This window comes from Scyliorhinus canicula, chromosome 13 (genome assembly GCF_902713615.1).
Source record: "Scyliorhinus canicula chromosome 13, sScyCan1.1, whole genome shotgun sequence".
Classification (NCBI taxonomy): domain Eukaryota; kingdom Metazoa; phylum Chordata; class Chondrichthyes; order Carcharhiniformes; family Scyliorhinidae; genus Scyliorhinus; species Scyliorhinus canicula.
This window is the reverse complement of record NC_052158.1, coordinates 25,980,649-26,001,766: the sequence shown is the minus strand read 5'-3', so window position 1 is coordinate 26,001,766 and position 21,118 is coordinate 25,980,649. Positions and strand designations below refer to the sequence as shown.

Below are 21,118 nucleotides of genomic sequence, written 5' to 3'. Positions count from 1 at the left end.
GGGCTGGGTTCCACCCCGAGCGATAATCATGATGCTACACAGAGGTGGTGAAGAGCACAAGAGGGTGCAAATGGGAAGGATATTCCACCTGATTGTACAAGGACTTGGTGCTGACCTGGCCAAGGCCCGGGCAGAATTGAATGGTGCCACATCCGCGCTCCATAAAAGTAGGGTGCAGTTTGGCATTTTTTACTCTGCAAAACTAAGGGTCACATAAAAGGTAAAGCACATTATTTTGACGCCCTGGAGGAGACCAACCGGTTTGGCCAGAAAAATGGACAGGCAGCCAACAATAGAGTGCAATGGCCACAGGACGGCTGAAAGAATTCAAGAGGGGCAGGGGTGACCACAGCCAGAGACACGGAGACGGGGGAAGGGGTAAGTGGTAGACGGGGGTTGAATGAAGGAATCCGAGTGTGAGGGGAGCAGGCCTGTGTATGGACAAACAGCGAAAGAGGGAGTGCCTGGCAGAAAGAGGGGAAGGGAAAAACGTCTGTATGGCAAACAAAGGGCGAAAGGGTGGGGGGGGGGGGGGCGGCGAGAGAGGTAGAGAAGGGGTAAAGTCAAGTTAGGAGGAGGGGACTAGGAGGGGAACAACAAGGGTAGGGGAGCAAAGGGGGCGAAACAGAGGGGGGAGGTTGGAGAGCTGGTGGCAGCAGACAAGTAGTGGAGATGGCGAATATGAGAAGGTAGTAGGCGGTCATCTTGAATAGCCGGTGAGCAAGGGCGGGCCCAGATGTACAAGGCCAGGCCCACAGAGTGTACATAGCTGACCCCACATTGGAGAGAGGAAGCCATCCCTCATCCGGATAGTAACATGGAACGTGAGGGGCCTCAGTGGGCGGGTGAAAAGATCCGCGGCGAGATTATTTGTTTCTGAGACTGTGTTGATGCCAACAATGGTTCTGTGGGCTTTCACGACAGCAAAACTGACGCCACACCTGGACCGATTGCGTTACTGTTGAAGGGCCAAGCACCAGCGTCACGTGGAACACAATTGATTCTAATGAGGAACGGTGCCAGATTCGCAGATTTTGTGATTGACACTCAGGCAGCTGGCAAGCTGCAGCTGCAGATACACACTGCAGCCCAAACACACCAACCCAGCTAACAAGATGGCAGCAAGGAGAGCAGCTCCACACTTAACCGACACCGAGCTAGAGACCCTCCTGCATGCGGTGGAGGAGAGGCGGATGACCCTGTACCCTGGCCGGGAAGGAGGCTGCCAGCCGCCACCTTTCGTCATGCCAGGCAGAGGCAGTCAGTGCCACCAGCAAACAGTCCAGACCGGCCAGCAGTGCCGAAAAACGGCACAACCTTCTCAGGATGGCCTGGCTGAATAGGCAGCATTGTGCCCTTGGTGTTAACCCGCGTCCCGCATGCCAATAACCCTGACCCCCACAACCCAGAAGGCGGCCGAACCTATATACTGCTCCATATGCCGGTACACATACGGCCAGAGCACATGGCCGTGTGCTCTGGCCACTGAGGCCACTAACTATTCACCCCCAGGGCTGCATCAATCGGATTGCCTAACACTGTTGTTTTATGTCCCCCTCACAAGGAAAAGGGCACATAGAACTGCCGTTAGTTGGTGAAGTCAAGCTGGAGACCACCGGACCTGTGGACCCTCACTGTTGCATAGCTGATGGCCCTGGGCGTCGTTGGAAGCTCAGAGGAACGGGAGATCGCCGAGATCGAGCTCAGCCACGGCGAGGAAGTGAGACTCTGCTGAGTTGTGGTTCCGTTACATGTGTGCCGACGCCCCAACGCCCCCACAGCCCTTACACCTGCAGCACCCCCACACCACTCTCACCAAATCACCCTCACACCCCTGTACCACCCTCAGCCCCAAAACACTCACCACAATATTACCCTCACTCCCACACCACTCTCACACCACCCTCACCCCCACACCACCCTCACTCCCATGCCATCCCCACCCCCAAACACTCTCACCACAATATCACCCTCACACTCCGATACCACCCTCACCACCACACCACTCTCATCACAACATCACCCTCACACCACCCTCACCCCCAAACCACTCTCACCACAACATCACCCTCACAACCCCCATACTACCTTCACTCCCAAACCACTCACCAGAACATCACCCTCACACCCCCATACTACCCTCACCCCCAAACCACTTACCACAATATCATCCTCACACCCCCCTCACCATCCTCACCCCCACACAACAACATCACCCTCACACCACCACACCACCCCACACCACTCTCACCACAACACCACCCTCAAACCCCCACAGCACCCTCACCACAAAACCACTCTCACCACAACATCACCCTCACACCACCCTCTCCCCCAAAACACTCTCACCACAACATCACTCCCACACTACCACACCACCGTCCCCCCACACCACCCTCACACCACCCTCATCCCCGCACCATTCTCACCCCCAAACCACTCTCACCACAATATCACCCTTACACCCCCATATTCCCCTCACTCCCAAACCACTCTCACCACAATATCATCCTCACACCCCCCCTCACCACCCTCACCCCCACACCATCCACACTCGCAAATCACTCTTACCACAATATCATCCTCACACCCCCCACACCACCCTTACCTCCACACCGTCCTCACCCCCAAACCACTCTCACCACAATATCACCCTCACACCCCCATACTACCCTCACCCCCAAACCACTCTCACCACAATATCATCCTCACACACCCCTCACCATCCTCACCCCCACACAACAACATCACCTTCACACCACCACACCACCCCCATACTCTCACCACAACATCACCCTCAACCCCCGGGGGAGCAACAACACCCTCAAAAGCGGCGAGCAGAGCAGCTCAGCCACCAGCCCTCTGCCCGCGACAGACCCAGAGCTCGGGTCGGAGGAAGACATTGATTTTCCATCACAGCTATCTCCAACACCTCAACCATCCTATAAACACTCATCTCGGTTGGAATGTTAATTAAGAGGCTCTTCGGACACTATTTGGTGCTCACTGCACAGTTGCCCTGGTACAGCAGGTAGAGGTAGGAGCACAAGAAGGAGCGCACGTTCAGAGGGCAAGCCGACTCGAGAAGCTAGCTGCCATCCAGATGGGTATTGAGTTTATGGCACTGTCACATCGATAGCGGAGATGCAGTCACAGTGCCAGGGCCTATATGAGGGTTTGTCGGTGAGCATCCAGTACAGAAGGTGCAGTTGCCCTCTGAACCAACCACGTGTAGCAGCAGGAGGTCGTGCCGACCTTCTGTGCCACCAATGCCTCGAATGGCGTCCGAGGTGGAGGCATTTGGGGCGACGGTTTCAGCTGTGGATCGGCAAGCCCAAGGCCTGGGGAATTCTGTTACGGTGCTGACCGAGACCCAGGAAATGGTTGTCGCCTAACAGTGTCCCAGAGCCTCCTGAAGATTTCAATGGCGCTCCTGAGCGTGGCCCAATCACAGCAGGCCCTGGCTGGGAAAGTTGGCCGCATTGCCCAGGCGCGGACCGACGTGATGCAGATGCAGAGGAAGATGGCCCAGTCCCAGAGGGAGATGGCTTCGGTACTGGTAGATGTGACACAAACGCAGAAGGTGGTGGCACAGTCAACGAGATGTGGTGGAATCCCGCCGGAGATGTGCTCCATGGCCGTGAGCGTGCCGATCCTAGTTGACCCCAGAGCGGGCATCCAGGATTGGCTGCACCAGATGGCGGGGGAGCCTCAGGGGATAGCTCCCCTCACACCCCGTTCCATGGACTAGCCCTGCGGCCATCGGGCACCACGAGAGTGGAGGAGATAATGGCGCCCATGCTGATGACTCCCACAGGGGAGGTGCCATAGCACTGCAGCAGTTCGGCTCCCCCCTCCTGTCCCTGACGCGTCTGGTGGGCTCGAGGCAGAAAAGGGCGGCACCATGACACTCAGGAAACCTGAGCAGCAGCCGCACTAATCCTGGCCCTATCACCACAGAAGATGCCCACCAATGGGGACCCAGGTAGCAGGCTAGGAATCACAAGGGGTCGCCTCCACCTGCTGTACTACCACCATCTAGATGTAGCTTTTGGGTCCGTAAGGCCAGGAAGTTAGGCACTAGTTACATTGGCACGGGTGCAGGGCACAGTTTAATTATAGAGGCTATGGCGCAAATCTGAACATATTCATTCACATTAAACACCTGTTGCCACCATTATAACCTGTCTCGGTGCTCTGTCTGACAGGTGTGTGGGTTGGGCTGGTCAGGCCTGGCCGGGGAGGGGGGGGGGGGCTGTGAAATAGGTGGACGTTGCGGAGGGAATGAGTGGACCTTGTGGGTGCCCTGGGCTCCACCCCCCTCCCCACCCGACCGTATCCCGTGACCTAGGGATTCGATGGGACAGTGTAATGGAATAACCAGCTCACATGCAGGGATAACCGAAGTGGATGGTGGAAAGTGATAACATGGACAGGAGTCAGGTGTTGTCAGACACCTGTGGAACACTGGAGCTCATCGCAGAGCGTTTTGTCATCATCCTCAATTCCATGGACCAGATGCTCTGTTAATGCCAACCAAGGTCCGCAGTGTGACAGGTAAGCACCATGGAGGGAGTTGCAGGCGGCGGGTGGGGGTGGCGGGGGTGTGAGCGGCTGTGGGGATGGTTTGCGGTGTCCATGCGTCCGGCCAGTCTCCCACGCCCCCCCCAACCAGTCAGTGAACGATCAGAGCAAGTGGGGTGTATTCCATTACACTCCTCAATCGTGTATCGTGGACATGCTTTGGGGAGTCACGAGATGGGTTACTCGCCGCAGGTTTCCCAGCTTTTGACCTGGTCTGGTAGCCACAGTATTTATATGGTTAGTCATTTGCGTCTCCAGTTAGTGATAATGCCCAGGATCTTTAACTTCCTGTGGCGCCGCAGACCTTGTTACCGATTGTAGATAAAGGAATATGAGCGATATTAAGAAAAAAGTATCTATTTTGTGAGAAGGAACCTGGCAGGACTGCATAAAATAAATTGAAAAGTTATTAAGCGAGGGGTAATGCTGTGGTCGTAGTAGTGGGAGGGGGATAAGGGGTGAAAGAACAAGGATGCGAGTTGGGTGTCCAAGCACCATTGACGGAAAGGCACGTTAAGCTGTATTAATAGAAGCATAGAGTACAAAAGCAAGGAAGTTATGTCACAAAACCTTAGGCACTGTTTTGGTCTCAGCTGGAGAATTTAAGTCCAGTTCTGGACACCTTGCTTTAATAAAGATGCGAAGGCATTAAGGACAGAACAGACAAGAATCCCAAGAATGGTTCTTGGGATCAGAATGGGACGGAGGTAGAATGTGGAATCTGGATAACCTGGATCTCGTTTCCTTGCAGGAGAGATGTTGAGAGACGATTGTATGGACGTGTTCAAAATCACGAGGCAGTTGTTAGGCAATTTTCAAAGGAAGTAGCGAGGAAAATCATATTTACCAATTGTTAGGACCTGCTGTGAACTGCTTGCTAATTTGTTTTAAGTCGGTGCAGGAGAGGGATTCAAAAGGACACGGGATAGTTGGCTTAAAATGGAAACATAACGTGGACAAATGGTGGGGAAAAGCGAGCTAAATCGTGCTTGCTGAGAAACAGCATACCCAAGACGGCCAGAATAGTCTCCTGCTGTGTTATGACCATGCTGGTTAAATAATATTAACATACTTAACGTCAAACCAAAATTATTAACTAAGCTAAACAGCACTGTGTCTCAATGCAACGAATTTGAATATTTTCAACATTGATTTGTCACTTTGAGCCTCCCATTGGAACCCAATTCACTGCCTTGGCTGATGTATGCATAGACGAGTATGCCACCACCGTCACAGACTTCATCAGCAAGTGTGTCTAAGATTGCGAGTCAAAGGGGTAAGCATGTACGTTCCCCAACTGGAAACCATGCTGTAATCGGGAGATTCACCCTCTACTGAAGGCCAGATCTGAGGCATTCAAGACAGGCGAACCTGACCTATTCAGAAATTCCAGGTACGAGCTCCGCAAAGCCATCAGGTATGCCAAGAGGCAATACCAGACCAAGCTACAGTAAGAGACTAACGTCACACACTCTCGTCAGTTGTGGAAAAGCTTACACAACTATACGGGCTACAACGCAAAGCCGAGTAGAATCTCCAGCAGCAGCGCACTCCTTCCTGATGAACTTAATGGATTCCATGCTCGGTTCAAGCAGGAAACAAACAAATCATTGCTAACTGCCCCAGCAGCCTCGGATACACCCATACATACTGTCACAACTTCCGAAGTCAGATCGGCCTTCATGAAAGTGAAACCTCAGAAAGCAAGGCATCCTGATGGGGTCTCCGGTCGTGTATTCAGAGCCTGCATTGACCAATTCGCGAATGCTTTTGCAGACATCTTCAACCTCTCCCTACTCCGTTTCGAAGTTCTCAACTGCTCCAAAAAGACCACCATCATACCGGTGCCGAAGAAGAACCAGCCAATGTGCTTCAATGACTACCAGCAGGGGGCCTTGACATCGATCATTATGAAGTGATTCGAGAGGTTAGTCTCACTATTCCAATTTCTTCCATCGGACTGGAGATACAAAAGTCTGAGGACACGCGCTAATAGATTCAAATCAGCTTCTTTTCCGCTGTTACCAGACTCCTGAATGACTCTCTTCTGGACTGATCTGATCGCTTCACACACCTTCTCTACTGAGTAGTATTGCTCTTCGTATGCTTCACCCAATGCCTGTGTCTATGTATTTATAATGTGTATTTTGTATTTGTTCTATATTTTGTTAATGTATGGAATGATCTGACTGAACTGTGCACAGAACAATACTTTTCACTGTCCCTTAATGCACGTGACAATAAAAGAAATCCAATGTAGCAATGCCAATGCCAATGTCAGTGTCACAAGTGGCAAAGCAAGGCCAGGTAAATCTTCTCACTTGTAGTAGATATAAGGTGGCGATCGATAGATTTATCGGCACTGAGGGCATGAGCAGATATGCAAATTAGGCAGGAAAGTGGAATTGTTGACGGTGGCTTTGTGGTAAATACTCCTTGCTCATAGCGCCAGGACCCGGTTCAATTCCGACCTTGGATGACTGTGTTGAGTTTGCATGTTCTCCCCGTGTCTTAGTGGGTTTCCTCCGGATGCTCCCGTTTCCTCCCACTGTCCAAAGAACTACAGGTTAAGTGGATTGGTCAGGCTAAATTTTCCCTTAGTGTCCAATGGTTGGGAGAGGTTACAGTGATAGGAAGGGTATGTGGTCCTGTATATGGTGCTCTTTCAGCGGTTCAGTGCAGACTCGATGGGCCGATTGGCCTTCCTCAGCACAGTAGGGATTCTTGATTATCGTATCAAATAGTGAAACGGGCAAGCGCAGTCACCTGCTACTACTATTTCTTATTTATATCTTCCGTTAAGCATTTGACAGTTGTTTGCACATTTCTGAAATATCTTGACAACAATGCAATGCAGTTTTCTGCCTCGTCTACCACAGTCGTTAGCTGTAGAAATTCAATATATCAACATAGGAATTCGGAGCAAAAGGCATTACAATAATCGTTATTATTGTCATCAGTAGGCTTATATTAACATTGCAATGAAGTTACTGTGAAATGCCCCTAGTCATCACACTGCGACCTCTGTTCGGGTACACTGAGGGAGAATTCAGAATGTCCAAATTATCTAACAAGCACGTCTTTCGGGCCTTGTGGGAGGAAACCGGAGAGCCTGGAGGAAACCCACGCAGTCACGGGGAGAACTTGCAGATTCCGCACAGACAGTGACCCAAGCCGGGAATCTAACCTGCGAAGCAACAGTGCTAATCACTGTGCTACCGTGCCGCCCATCGACCTGTTCAGCCTGCTCCCCCATTAAGCAGGATGATGGGTGATCTGATGGTGGTCTCAACACCACTTTCCGCATACTCCCGATAACATTTGATTTCCTTGTTAGCCAAATATCTTATCTGCCTCTGTTTCAAAGATATTTATTGACCTGTCTCTATCGCTCTCTGGCGAACACAGAAACAGGTTCTTGTGAGAAAAAAAATCTACTTGTCTCCATCTTAAATGGGAGACGCCTTAGTGTTACTGGCTGGCGATTCATTATTATTTCATCCTTAGGGTTACCTCGAATACTATTTGGCAATCATTATTTCTGAAGTTGATCGTCGACCACAACTAGCAGGAAATCTCGATCAGCGGCAACTGGAAGATGCAACTCATGATTTCGACTGGAAATTAGTGTGGTGGGAGCGGGACGGTATCGCAGGGTTATTCATACAGAGCAAGGCATTCGGCCCATCATGGTTATGCAACATCTCCGACAGAGCTATCAGACACTCAGGCTCTGCGACTCTTGCTCCGGGAATGACCATTTGGTTTAATTGAATGTTTGTGGCTGACGCTTTGTTTCAGGTACAAAGCAACACGAGGGTATCACCCTAGCATTTTTGTGTACGTAGAACATAGAACACAGAACATTACAGCGCAGTACAGGCCCTTCAGCCCTCGATGTTGCACCGTCCTGTGAAACCCCTCTAAAGTCCCTCTACACTATTCCCTTAACGTCCATATGCCTATCCGATGACCATTTTAATGCGTTTAGTGTTGGCGAGTCCACTACTTTTGCAGGCAGGGCATTCCACGCCCGTACTACTCTCTGAGTAACGAATCTATCTCTGACATCTGTCCTATATGTATCTCCCCTCAATTTAAAGCTATGTCCCCTCGTTCTGGACATCACCATCCGAGGAAAAAGGCTCTCAATGTCCACCGCATCTAATCCTCTGATAATCTTGTATGCCTCAATTAAGTCACCTCTTAACCTCCTTCTCTCTAACGAAAACAGCCTCAAGTCCCTCAGCCATTCCTCATAAGATCTTCCCTCCATACCAGGCAACATCCTTGTAAATCTCCTCTGTACCTTTCCAATGCTTCCACATCCTTCCTATAATGTGGCGACCAGAACTGCACACAATACTCCAAATGCGGCTGCACCAGTTTTGTGCAACTGCAACATGACCTCATGGCTCCGAAACGCAATTCCTCCACCAATAAAAGCTAACACACCGTACGCCTTCTTAACAACCCTCTCAACCTGGGTGGCAACTTTCAGGGATCTATGGACATGGACATCGAGATCTCTCTGCTTGTCCACACTACTAAGAATCTTACCATTAGCCCAGTACTCTGTCTTCCTGTTATTCCTTCCAAAATGAATCACCTCACACTTTTCTGCATTAAACTCCATTTGCCACCTGTCAGCCCAGCTCTGCAGCTTATCTATGTCCCTCTGTAACTTGTAATATCCTTCTGCACTGTCCACAACTCCACCGACTTTAGTGTCATCTGCAAATTTACTCACCCATCCTTCTACGCCCTTCTTCAGGTCATTTATAAAAATGACAAAAAGTAGCGGCCCTAAAACAGATCCTTGTGGTACACCACTAGTAACTGGACACCAATTAGATCGTTTCCCATCAACCACCACCCTTTGTCTTCTATCAACTAGCCAATTTCTGATCCAAACTGCTAAATCACCCTGAATCCCATGTCTCTGTATTTTCTGCAATAGCCTACCGTGGGGAACCTTATCAAACGCTTTACTGAAATCCATATGCACCACATCAACTGCTTTACCCTCATCCACCTGTTTGGTCACCTTCTCGAATAACACAATGAGGTTTGTGAGGCACGACCATGTTGTGAAAAACCATGTTGACTATCTCTAATCAAATTATTCCTTTCCAGATGATTATACATCCTATCTCTTATAAACCTTTCCAAGACTTTTCCCACAACAGAAATAAGGCTTACTGGTCTATAGTTACCGGGGATATCTCTACTCCCCTTCTTGAATAAGGGGACAACATTTGCTATCCTTCAGTCTTCTGGCACTATTCCTGTAGACAAAGATGACTTAAAGATCAAAGCCAAAGGCTCAGCAATCTCCTCCCTACCTTCCCAGAGAATCCTAGGATAAATCCCATCCGGCCCAGGGGACCTATCTGTTTTCACACTTTCCAGCTCAAGCCCTTCTACTCTAGTAGCTTGTATCTCAGTATTCTCCTCGACAACTTTGTCTTTTTCCTGTGTGAATAGAGACTAAAATACTAATTTAGCACCTCTCCTATCTCCTCGGACTCCGCGCACAAGTTCCCACTACTGTCCTTGACTGGCCCTACTCTTACCTTAATCATTCTTGTATTCCTGCCATATCTATAAAAAGCTTAAGAGTTATCCTTGATCCTACCTGCCAAAGACTTCTCACGTCCTCGCCTGGCTCTTCTTAGCTCTCTTTAGAGCCTTCCTAGCTAACATGTAACTCTCAAGCGCCCTAACTGAACTATCACGTCTCATCTTTACATAAGCCTCCTTCTTCCTCTTGACAAGTGTTTCAACTGCTTTAGTAAACCATGGTTCCCTCGCTCAACCACTTCCACCCTGCCTAACAGGTACACACTTATCAAAGAACAGTAGCTGTTCCTTGAACATGCTCCACATTTCCATTGTGCCCAATCCCTGCAATCCTCTCCAGCCGATGCATCCTAAGTCTTGTCTTATTGCATCATAATTGCCTTTCCCCCAGATATGACTCTTGCCTTGTGGTATATGCCTATCCCTTTCCATCGCTAAAGTAAACATAATCGAATTGTGATCACTATCATCAAAGTGCTCACCTACCTCCAAATTGGGCACCTGTCCTGGTTCATTAACCAGTACCAAATCCAATACGGCATCGTCTCTCGTTGGCCTATCTACATACTGCATCAGGAAACCCTCCTGCACACATTGGACAAAAATGGACCCATCTAAAGTACTCGAACTATAGTATTTCTAGTGAATATTTGGAAAGTTAAAGTCCCCCATAACAACTACCCTGTTTCTTTCGCTCCTATCCAGAATCATCTTTGCAACCCTTTCCTCTACATCTCAGGAACTTTTCGGAGGTCTATAGAAAACCCCTAACAGGGTGACCTCTCCTTTCCTGTTTCTTAACTCCGCCCATACTACCTCAGTATTCGAGTCCTCATCAAATGTCCTCTCAGCCACCGTAATGCTGTCCTTGACTAACAATACCACCTCTCCCCCTCTCCTACCAACTTCCCTGAGCTTACTGAAATATCTAAACCCCGGCACCTGCAACAACCATTTCTCGCCCTGCTCTATCCATGTCTCCGAAATGGCCACAACATCGAAGTCCCAGGTACCAACCCATGCTGCAAGCTCACCCACCTATTCTGGATGCTCCTGGCATTGAAGTAGACGCACATTAAACCACCTTCCTTCCTGCCAGTACACTCCTGCAACTTTGAAACCTTACTCAAGACCTCACTATTCTCAGCTTCTTGTGTACTGGAGTTACAATTCAGGTTCCCAATCCCCTGCTGAACTAGTTTAAACACTCCCGAAGAGCATTAGCAAACCTCTCCCCCAGGATATTAGTACCCCCCTGGTCCAGGTGTAGACCATCCCGTTTGTAGAGGTCCCACCTACCCCAGAATGAGCCCCAATTGTCCAGGAATCTGAAACCCTCCCTCCTGCACCATCCCTGCAGCCACGTGTTCAACTGCTCTCTCTCCCTATTCCTTGACTCGCTAGCATGTAGCACGGGTAACAACCGAGAAATAATAACTCTGTTTGTCCTGGACCTAAGTTTCCACCCTAGCTCCCTGAATTCCTGCCTTACATCCCTATCCATTTTCCTACCTATATCGTTGGGACCTTTGTGGACCACGACTTGGGGCTGCTCCCCCACCCCCCTTAAGGATCCCGAAAACACGATCAGAGACATCGCGGACCCAATTATGTGCAGAATCAAACCAACAGCGCTATTAATCCACTAAGTTTAGACTTGTCCACCGACATTTCACTAGCTTTTTAACTGAAATTCGTTAAAGCCGTTTCAGCACAGCGCCCTTTTCAGCTGATCTGGGGTTTGTCTGAATACCGCGGACAACTGCGCATCTCCTTTACCAATCAAACGAATGAATTGTTACAGAGGTGTGTAGCGTCGGCAGCAGGAAGTATCCGTTGAGAATTTGAAAATTATCTCATAGGATGTTGGTGCAGCTGGCAAGACCAATTGCTAATGACCCCATTACCCTTAAATTAAATGGCTCCTAGACAATTTAAGATTGAGGTTGAGCTGTCTATCTTCAATCACACGTAAACTAGCCCGTATATGGATGAAGGATTTCTCTCCCTAAAGGACAATTGTGATTCAAATGATATTTTACAGGAATAGGTGCCCAACGATGTGCAGCTCAGTGTCCAAAGATGCAGATGTTACCTGGTTATGGAGACACGGCAGTGCAGTGGGCCGAGGAGGGTGCTGTCGGAGGGTCGGTGTAGGGGCAATGGGTCGTATGGCCTGTTTCTGTACTGATGGCATTCTCTTGTTCTATGCAAATAATCATGGTCACCATTACTGCGACTTGAGTTATTTCCCAAATATTTGGTAATTGGATTTAAATTCCTCCAGCGGCCATAGTGCGAGTTGAACCCTTGATCCGAGAGCCTACTGATTAATAGTGGTGTGCCATTGTCATTCTGCCACCATCTCCCTCAAATATTGAACACTGGGCCATATAAATACATTGAGTGTATTTGAACGAACGAAACTGTGAGAAATAAAATATTGAACGAAAAAGTGAAAAAAAATGTTAACTCCAACAATGAATGAAAGCTGAAGGGCTGAAACGCCACACTTGCACAATTTAATTGTTATTCGGAGTAAGAGTGCATCTGCCGTTTAAATAGCAACTTAGAAGAAGTTTCTGGTGAGTTCAGTCGTTGTCTATGCGGTGAGTACAGGTTATTCACGCTATTTGGCGAGATGAGATTTTGTGGAACCTTTCGACAAGCAATGTGGAAAGCCCCGCCCCGAATTCCCCGTTGAACTGCACATGCCCGGGACGCCGTTGTCAGAATTAGTCAGACAGAACGATGGCAGATGTTAGCCTGCTCGTTCTTCAATAGTTTGCAACACAGGGGCATATTGTGAGGTCATATTTCTGTCTGATCATCAGTTGTCGCCGTCCTCGCCATCAATCAAGTTCCTCAAGATCGCCCTCCTGTAGTTTCGGGTAAAGGTTCCCATCAAGGAGATGTGCTGATTTGACACGATTTCACCCGTTAGCTCCGTTTACTAACCTTTATCTTTCAGACGTAGCAGTTCCACTGTGGAAACAATCGGGACACCCTTTATCAACGGGCTTGCAATGAATATTGGGGATAACGTCATCATTCATGCACGTTTGCCAACATCAAATTCACGTTAACATGAAAAGTCTAACTGGAGGATAAATCGTAGCACGAACACATCTCCCTCAAAATGAAACGTTGACCGTTGTAAGCAATAGAATGCTCTATTACTCACCGATATCCTTTTGAATAGCTTCCAATGTATCTCTGTCTGAAACAGATGCAACAATGTTACTCGTCAGGTTGCAGAACGTAAATAGTGGAACACACTCATCGAAGGAACTGAACTAACTCTATGACTTCTGATCTAATCACGTTGCAGAGCAATGTATCCAGCTCTGGCTATCAAGAATAAGGTTGGGAAAGATGAAAGGATGGAGGCTCAGTTTCAGAGTGCTAATAATAACAGGAAAATAGTTAAATGGAATGCTCTACCTGGAAGTGCGGTGGAGGCAGTTTAGTTCAGGCATTCAAGAAGACATTATATGATTACTAAATAGAAACTTGAAGTGGAAAAATATGCAGGAGGAGCGGGAGAAAGCTGGAGAATGAAACTAAGTCATAATGCTCCGTTGGAGAGCCAGTGCAAACACGATGGGCCAAAATGCCTCCTTTCACACCATAACAATTATGTGATTCAATGAAATCACATCAGATTAAACGGACAAGTAAGCGCTCGCTACACAGTTTGATAGGGACATATAATGTTATTTTGGAGGTGAATAAAACTCATACCGCCGATTTTACATTAAATTCAAGGATTTGATCAAGAGATACATATGTCTCCTTCAATTACTACATTGTGAAAATCTGTCCCAAGTTTCCTGCCTCAACTGCGGCATGTTCTGAGTGAGATATTTGGTGGCCTAAACTTTAAAGCAGTACGTGAGAATGTTAACCACAATAACACTCCGAATAAATGTCGAGGGTGTGTTCCTTCGTCAAATCCAATGAATCATTAACTCGAGATTCCAGTTAAATGTCAGGGTCAGCGATTAAAAACCATCCTTGACTTTTTCTGGTGTCCGCACAAGTATGGCTCCTTCAACGAAGCCAATTAATTTAATCCCACTGCCGCATCTTGATAAATAATTGATACCGTTTACCTACAGAGGAATAATTATTACTCTTCAAAATCACATCAGGTATTTCTGAATGATAAAGAATGTGTACATTTTAAGGCAACCTTAAGTAGGATGACGATTAAGTGGCATTTATGTCTGCCAAAACATGAAAGACATGGCTTTGCTGGAAGTCAAGTTGATACAGTATGACGTATGGGAGCGTGGTGTCCCCCATATTAGCATAAAGAAAGACGTCTACTACACGCGGTCTCTGAAGAAGGCCGAGGTAGGGGTGGGCTCACCACTGTTACAGATAGGATTTGGCGATTTTTGTGATAGGCAGGACACGAGGTTCAGAAACTCATGTCAGGTTTCATAATTAAAGCGGGCGGTTGAAGTAGAATGCTGGGATGGGAAGATATTGTTTCAGTAACCATGTAGGGAGACGGTGATGGTCGCAAGACCACAGAGTTCGTGAAAAAAATGTGAATACATTAGCTTTTATCTTCACAATATTTACCTAGACTGTGCCAAACATTGGGCGACAATGAATTCCGAACAAGAGTCACCTCAACAAACATGTTTGGGTGGGCAGTTGCTTTATGCTTGTCTCTCGCCATTTGCACACCCACAGTTGAAGCCATACATTATTTGCCTCAGAGTGGAATGTAATTAAAATATCCTTGTCTCAGAACAATTTAGGATATTAAAGTTAATGTCGCCATTAAAATATGCAAATATCGGGCTAATAATAATTTTGTATGATTTACCAGCGGTTGGTTTTCAGTTGCAATGTATCAAACGAGATGTGTTTGGATTATCACTGACAGTGCCATCCCGATTATCTGTACCTATTAATTCGCCAAGGAAAACAACTGAGTGCACCTCTCACTGTCTCCAATGACCAACTGTCTTCTCGGTCCCTTGATCATGACAAAGCCGGACCTGGTGCTGTGCAATTTATATATTTATAGCAATATATTCGATAATCCAATTCGGCAAATGTGGGCTGGCATGCAGATTTCTTGTCATGTTGACCTGTAGAGTCGGTGTGCTACACTGGCAGAGATGATATCCGTCCTTCAACACCACCTGAAATGCCGTCTCCAGCTCAGTTCTAAGAAGGCTTCTGGGATGTTCTGTAAACTTCTTGTTGGCTTTTGACTGACTGCTAATATTGCCCGTCACTTCAATGGCCCAGTAATTAATATCGCCCGCCACTTCAATGACCCGGTAATTAATATCGCCCGCCACTTCAATGGCCCGGTAATTAATTTCGCCCGCCACTTCAATGGCCCGGTAATTAAGGTCTCCTGTGCGATGAACACTAAATGTTGATTTGTACTTGCAAAATAATTAATACAAATATTATTTTATTTTCCACAGTTCATGCTTGTTAATATGCTGACCATTAATTTTATATACAGAGCAGATTATATTGTTCAAAAGAGCGATTTTCTGCTTCAACGCATATTGGGAAAGCGTGAATTCTCAATCAATGAGTCAACATCATACCAGCCTGTATACTTTACCACTCGTAGTATGAATTAATTTGCTGCTTCATTGATACAGACATTTGACTACTCACCTTCGCTCTTGGCAGATTTCTTTTCTGTGATATTAAGGATATTGAACGGCATTAGCAGAATCAGATTCAGATTCCGAAAGAGAAAATGCTGAAAAATCTCAGCAGGTTTGGCAGCATCAGTAGGGAGAGAAAGGAGCTGACGTTTCGAGTCTGATGACTCTTTGGATTCAGATTAACATATCCAAAATTGTTTATCAAGAATTATCTTTCCATTCCTCCAGAGGAACGGAAGATCCCTTCCTGCTTTCAAATGGACGGTTTGAATTTGTCCCCTTCCACAGGGCAGGTGGACCAATAGCGCACTGTGGATTTCAATCTGTTCGCATATATCCCCATTCTGTGGAGAAATGCTCCGCGGCCGATGATGTAAGGGAGACGTGTTGAGTCTTAAGACATTCGATAGTTGTGGGAATCATTATCTGACATCTACAGGTTCACGGTAGCAGAAATCTGTGTTTCAAAGTTTACCAAGGGCCTTGATTTTGCACGTTCCGTTTCAGATTCAGCGCCGTTGGAATTGTTCAATGTAACAATGGAGAAAGGGAACACTCGGACTATTGACCGCATGACGAGTGGCTGGAGGAGAAAGTTTACTGCATCGGGTTTTAGACAGGAGGTTCAAAGTGACGAAAAGTTGGCAGGAAACGACCGTTCTATAATGGTAGATGCTAATGACATCCGAGTTACAGGACTATTTTCATCTGTCCTATCTGTGAACCGATCAGTTCAATTCCAAGTCTGCTTTTGCACCTTGTCGGCTTTTTAAAACTGTGAATTATGTTCAATAGGAATAATATTGCTCAGGGAATAAACATGCGTTCCACTCTGCCGCCTAACCCCCTCAACGACAGGCCGGTTACAGTATAACTACATGCAGCCTCTACTCTCTGATGGCATTGTGCTTTCAGTTCCAAAATCCAACATAGTGCTCATACCTTTTCAAGGCAGTTTTCTTGTTCACATTCAAATATTTTCTATTTTAAGAGCTACGAAGAATTTATTTGCCAGCGTTGCTTACAGTATGACATTTCACAGTGCGGCAGTGCTTTGCCTGGCAGCATTATCCTAATATGCTTTCTTCTTTGCATTGATTGCATTCAACATTTTAGACGGTCCTTTCAGAAAATATTTCAGGACGAATCCTTACCAGCTTCCCGGAGGCGATCCTTCAGTGAATCTATTTCTGATGACGTGGATAAATGAACGGAATTAGTTCACTGCAAAATGGAAACCGTTGTTTCTAAAAACAATGTGCGAGGATGCCCCTGTGTTAGAATGTTTCGCCATCCACAGACCGAACTTGAGCCATAAGACCACAAGACAGAGGAGCAGCAGTAGGCGATTCGGGTCTGCTCCGCTATCCATTTTTAAAATTAATTTAAGGGACGTGGACGTCCCTGGCAGGGCCAGCGTTTATTGTCTATCCCTCATTGCCCTTGAACTGGGCTTGCTCGCTCATTCCAAAATAAATTTCAGACTCAACCGCTTTGCTGTGGATTTGGAGTCACATACAGGCTAGACCAGCTAAGGCTGTGAGATTTCTGTTCCTATATAACATTAGTGAACGAGATGGGTTTTGGTTTTCCGACAATGGACAAAGATTTAATGATCGCCATCAGAAATTTAATTCCAGATTTTAAAATTCAATTCAAATTTCACCAGCTGTCGCAATGGGAGTCGAAAACGAACCCAGAGAGCATTACCCCGGGTTTCAATATTCTTTTTTCATTTACATAATATCCAATTCTTTCTCTTTGGAAACAAATCAGAAATCCTCCATAGATGAACCCGCTTACATCACATGGCGTTGTTAAGCGTGATGTTTTGGGCCCAGGTTACAGTCGGGAGCGTTGCGATTGGTTGTATTTCAGGGACTGGGCTTACCAGAAACCTATCTAAATATTACTGACTCTTCACTGGCTTTCTAGAAAACTTATTCGAGGAAAACGAATACCAGCAATCAAACTATGAAGGCTTAAGAAAACATGAAGCAGAAATTTAGTCTCCAAAATTGTCTTTAAAAGGAGCAATTCATCACAAATTACAACAATCCACTGGTATAATTGATGCACATTGCAATTATTACCTTAAGTGGAATAACCAATAGAAATATATCGAAGTAAAGGAAAATCATATTTGAAGAAAATACGAGGAAAAATGCTCGAAAGAATAGCAAAGAGTAATCTTACACTCATCCCAACTGAGGCAATAAGTAAAAAGTTGGACTATGGTAAGTGGGCATCGAATAGGATTCGTCTTCTTACCTGCGTCCTTCCGATCCAGTGCTCGATCTAACAGACAGATGCACAAGCTAATGTAACAATCGATTCAATTAGAGAAAAGGATGTGACGACGTAGCAGCAAACTTTGGAACAGAAAAGCTAGTTGTAAATCAAATTAATCTCATAAAATAGAAGCGCATGAATAATATTCGTTTTGTCACATCGAGTGGCTGCACGAAGGTGAAAGGAAGGCTCTATAAAGATGACTATCGTGACAGGGCATTTTTCGTGCTGTCTCCTCAACTGTCGTTTATAAGCATTTTGCAAAATTTAATTTTGCTTGTAAATTGCTGTTGTTTCAGTGAGCTCGCACTGTGCGACGCCCATTTTACTCTTCTGCCGTGTACTGTACTTTGTTTTTAGTTATCTTATACTTCTACTGGTTATTCTTTCCTCAGCCTCAAGAGGTTTAATTTGTTCTTTCTGAATATTGCCTGAAACTTCGTAGTCAAGAATCAATTTGTGAATATTAGTCTTTCCCCGTCCTTTACGGTCTCTCCTTCCTGGTTGCCACTATATCCAGGTCATCTGCCGGCAATCGAGAGGCGAACAGGGAGCAGACGCAGTGAATTATGGACTTACATTCCTGTACATCTTTCTCCAAATCGCTTATTTCAATTTCCTATTTAACCGATTTCTTATTCAAACTCGGAACCGCCACGCATTCTGAAGTTCTGTGAATTGGACGGGACGATGTTAAATTTCGTGCAAACTTGCACCTATGTAACTTTTTAAAAATAATTTTTATTGGCATTTCCCAGTTTTTACAGTGTATCAGTGTAACATATAGTGCACCTGGTATTTACAGGCTATGACAATTCGTATTTACAGATTTTACATGCATTCCTTTGTATTGCCTCCACCTCCCTGCTTTCTCTACTCTTCCCCGTTGGTAGTCTGGCTCCTTCCTGGCACCCCATTTCGCCCTTGATGCCATATTGCTGCACTGCCCTCCTTTCTTTTGCGGTTCCTGTCGTTGTCTTTGTAGTTTTGATTGGGGCGGGAGGAGGGGTGGTGGTCTCCCTACCTCTTCTCTCCTCCCTTTTTACCGGTGTCTCTTCCTGCTGCTCCCCGGGGTTCCCTCCTTGCCTTCCACCTCCTACCTCATCTGCTCCTCTCCATTATGTCCTTTCTTGTCTGCTCTTCACGGTCCCCCTCCCTCCTTTCTTCTTATCCGCCATTGGCCTCGAACAGGTCTTGGAACAGATTGATGAAAAGCCCCCATGCGTTGTGGAAGCCCTTGTCTGATACACGGATGCTGTACCTGATCTTCTCCAGGTAAGAAATTTCGACGGTCTGCCAGCCAGTCTGCAGCTGCGGGAGATGCTACTGCTCACCAGCTGAGCACTATTCTCCGCTGTGCGATTAAGGAAGCAAACGTAAGGGCATCGGTCCTCCTCTCTATACAGTTCTGGCTGGTCCGACATCCCGAAAGCTGCCACTCTTGGCACGGCTCCACACCCACACAACCTTGGACATCGCCTTGAAGAAGGCTATCCAGAACATGACAAATATGGGGCAGGCCCAGAACATATGGGCGTAGTTGGCTGGGCCTCCCTGCCACGTTCACATTTATCCTCCACCATCCGGAAGAACCTATTCATTCTAATTAAGTGTGCTCTGCGTACCAATTTAAAATGCATGAGGCTCAGCCTTGTGCAGGATGAGGTGTAGTTGGCCCTACTTAGTGCTTTGCTCCAGAGTCCCAATACACTTCCGTCCCGATGCCGTCCTTTCATTGCAGCATCTCTCTGTCCAGTGGTATCCTTGCCCTTTCCAGAAGTCGACCGTCGCTGTACCCACAATTTCCCCTCTTCTTTCTTTCCGTATTTATTAACTCTTTCAGAAAGTGTCTCTCGGGGCCGAAGGGTACTTCATCATGTCCTTGCGGTGATTTAGAGGTTCCGGACTTGCTGTCTTGCCGGTAGCTCTGGTACTTCCATTAGCTCGTCCAGGGTCCCCTATGTAAAAGTTCGTAACCGCTAGCATCCCCCCATTCTGTCACCATTTTTAAAGGTGGCATCCAGCATGACTGATGGGAATTTATGGTAACCGCAGATGGGGGCCATGGAGGACATCCTGGTTAATGCAAAGTTCTGCCTCATTTGGGTTCAATCCTTAATGTAGCTACTAGCATTGGGCAGGATGTTAGTTTGCTGGGGCAGACAGGAGCGCTTCCATGGGTCCAGAGAGTCGTTACTTTGAAGGAGGTCTCCTCCAACCTCACCCATTCTATGTTAGGTTCCCATATTCACCCCCACCTTCTCAGCTGTGGCCGCCCAGTTGTGGTATTGTAGATTCTGTAGGGCCCGGCCGCCCATATTTTCCCTCCTTCACACTGTAGACTTGTGGATCCTTGGGTTATTTCCTCCGCCCTCACACACAGAAGCCATGATACTTTTGTCTAACACTTGGAAGAATGCCTTGGGGATGAAAATCAGTATGGATCTGAACAGGAAGAAAAACCTCGCAGCACGTTCGTCTTGATCGTCTGCACCCTTCCCGCCGTGGAAAACGGGAATACATCCCATCTCTGTAGTTCTTTTTTTTTCTTTTATCCGCTTAACTGGTCAGATTCCACTTTTGGATCCGTGTCCAGTAATGAGGCTGCCTGGATCCCCAGGGAACCGACTTTGCTTTGGACAAGTTTGAATGGTAGACCCCTAGCTCTGTCCCTCTTCCACCCTGGTTCACAGGGAATGCCTTGATTTTGCCCAGGCTAGGTTTGTAGCCCGAGAAGGTCCTGAACACTTCCAGGAGATTCATGATTGCTTTCAGGCAATCTGTGGGTTCGAGATGTAGAGGAGCAGGACATCGCATAGAGTGAGACTCTGTGCTCTCGGCCCCCTCTTCGGATGCCCTTCTAGCCTTTTGCGTTTTGCAGAGCGATCACCACGGGTTGGATTGCCCGGGCGACGAAGAGCCTGGACAGCGGGCATCCCTGTCTTGTGCCTCCGTGCAGCTGGAAGTATTCAGAGATGGTGGTATTGGTTCAAACACTCACGTTG

The 21,118-nt window shown here is 47.1% G+C and overlaps 1 protein-coding gene across 1 annotated transcript in view; it reads right to left on the bottom strand.

Moving 5' to 3' along the window:
* The window catches only part of LOC119975530 (zinc-binding protein A33-like), a 556,168-nt gene that overhangs the window by 153,506 nt on the left and 381,544 nt on the right, over positions 1 to 21,118 (bottom strand). The window contains exons 69-73 of the mRNA XM_038815321.1: positions 18,093 to 18,119; positions 16,976 to 17,011; positions 15,829 to 15,852; positions 13,352 to 13,387; positions 13,126 to 13,152 (exon numbers count right to left, since the gene is read on the bottom strand). Of these exons, the coding sequence (XP_038671249.1) occupies positions 13,126 to 13,152; positions 13,352 to 13,387; positions 15,829 to 15,852; positions 16,976 to 17,011; positions 18,093 to 18,119 (150 nt within the window). The remainder of the gene's footprint in view (positions 1 to 13,125; positions 13,153 to 13,351; positions 13,388 to 15,828; positions 15,853 to 16,975; positions 17,012 to 18,092; positions 18,120 to 21,118) is intronic.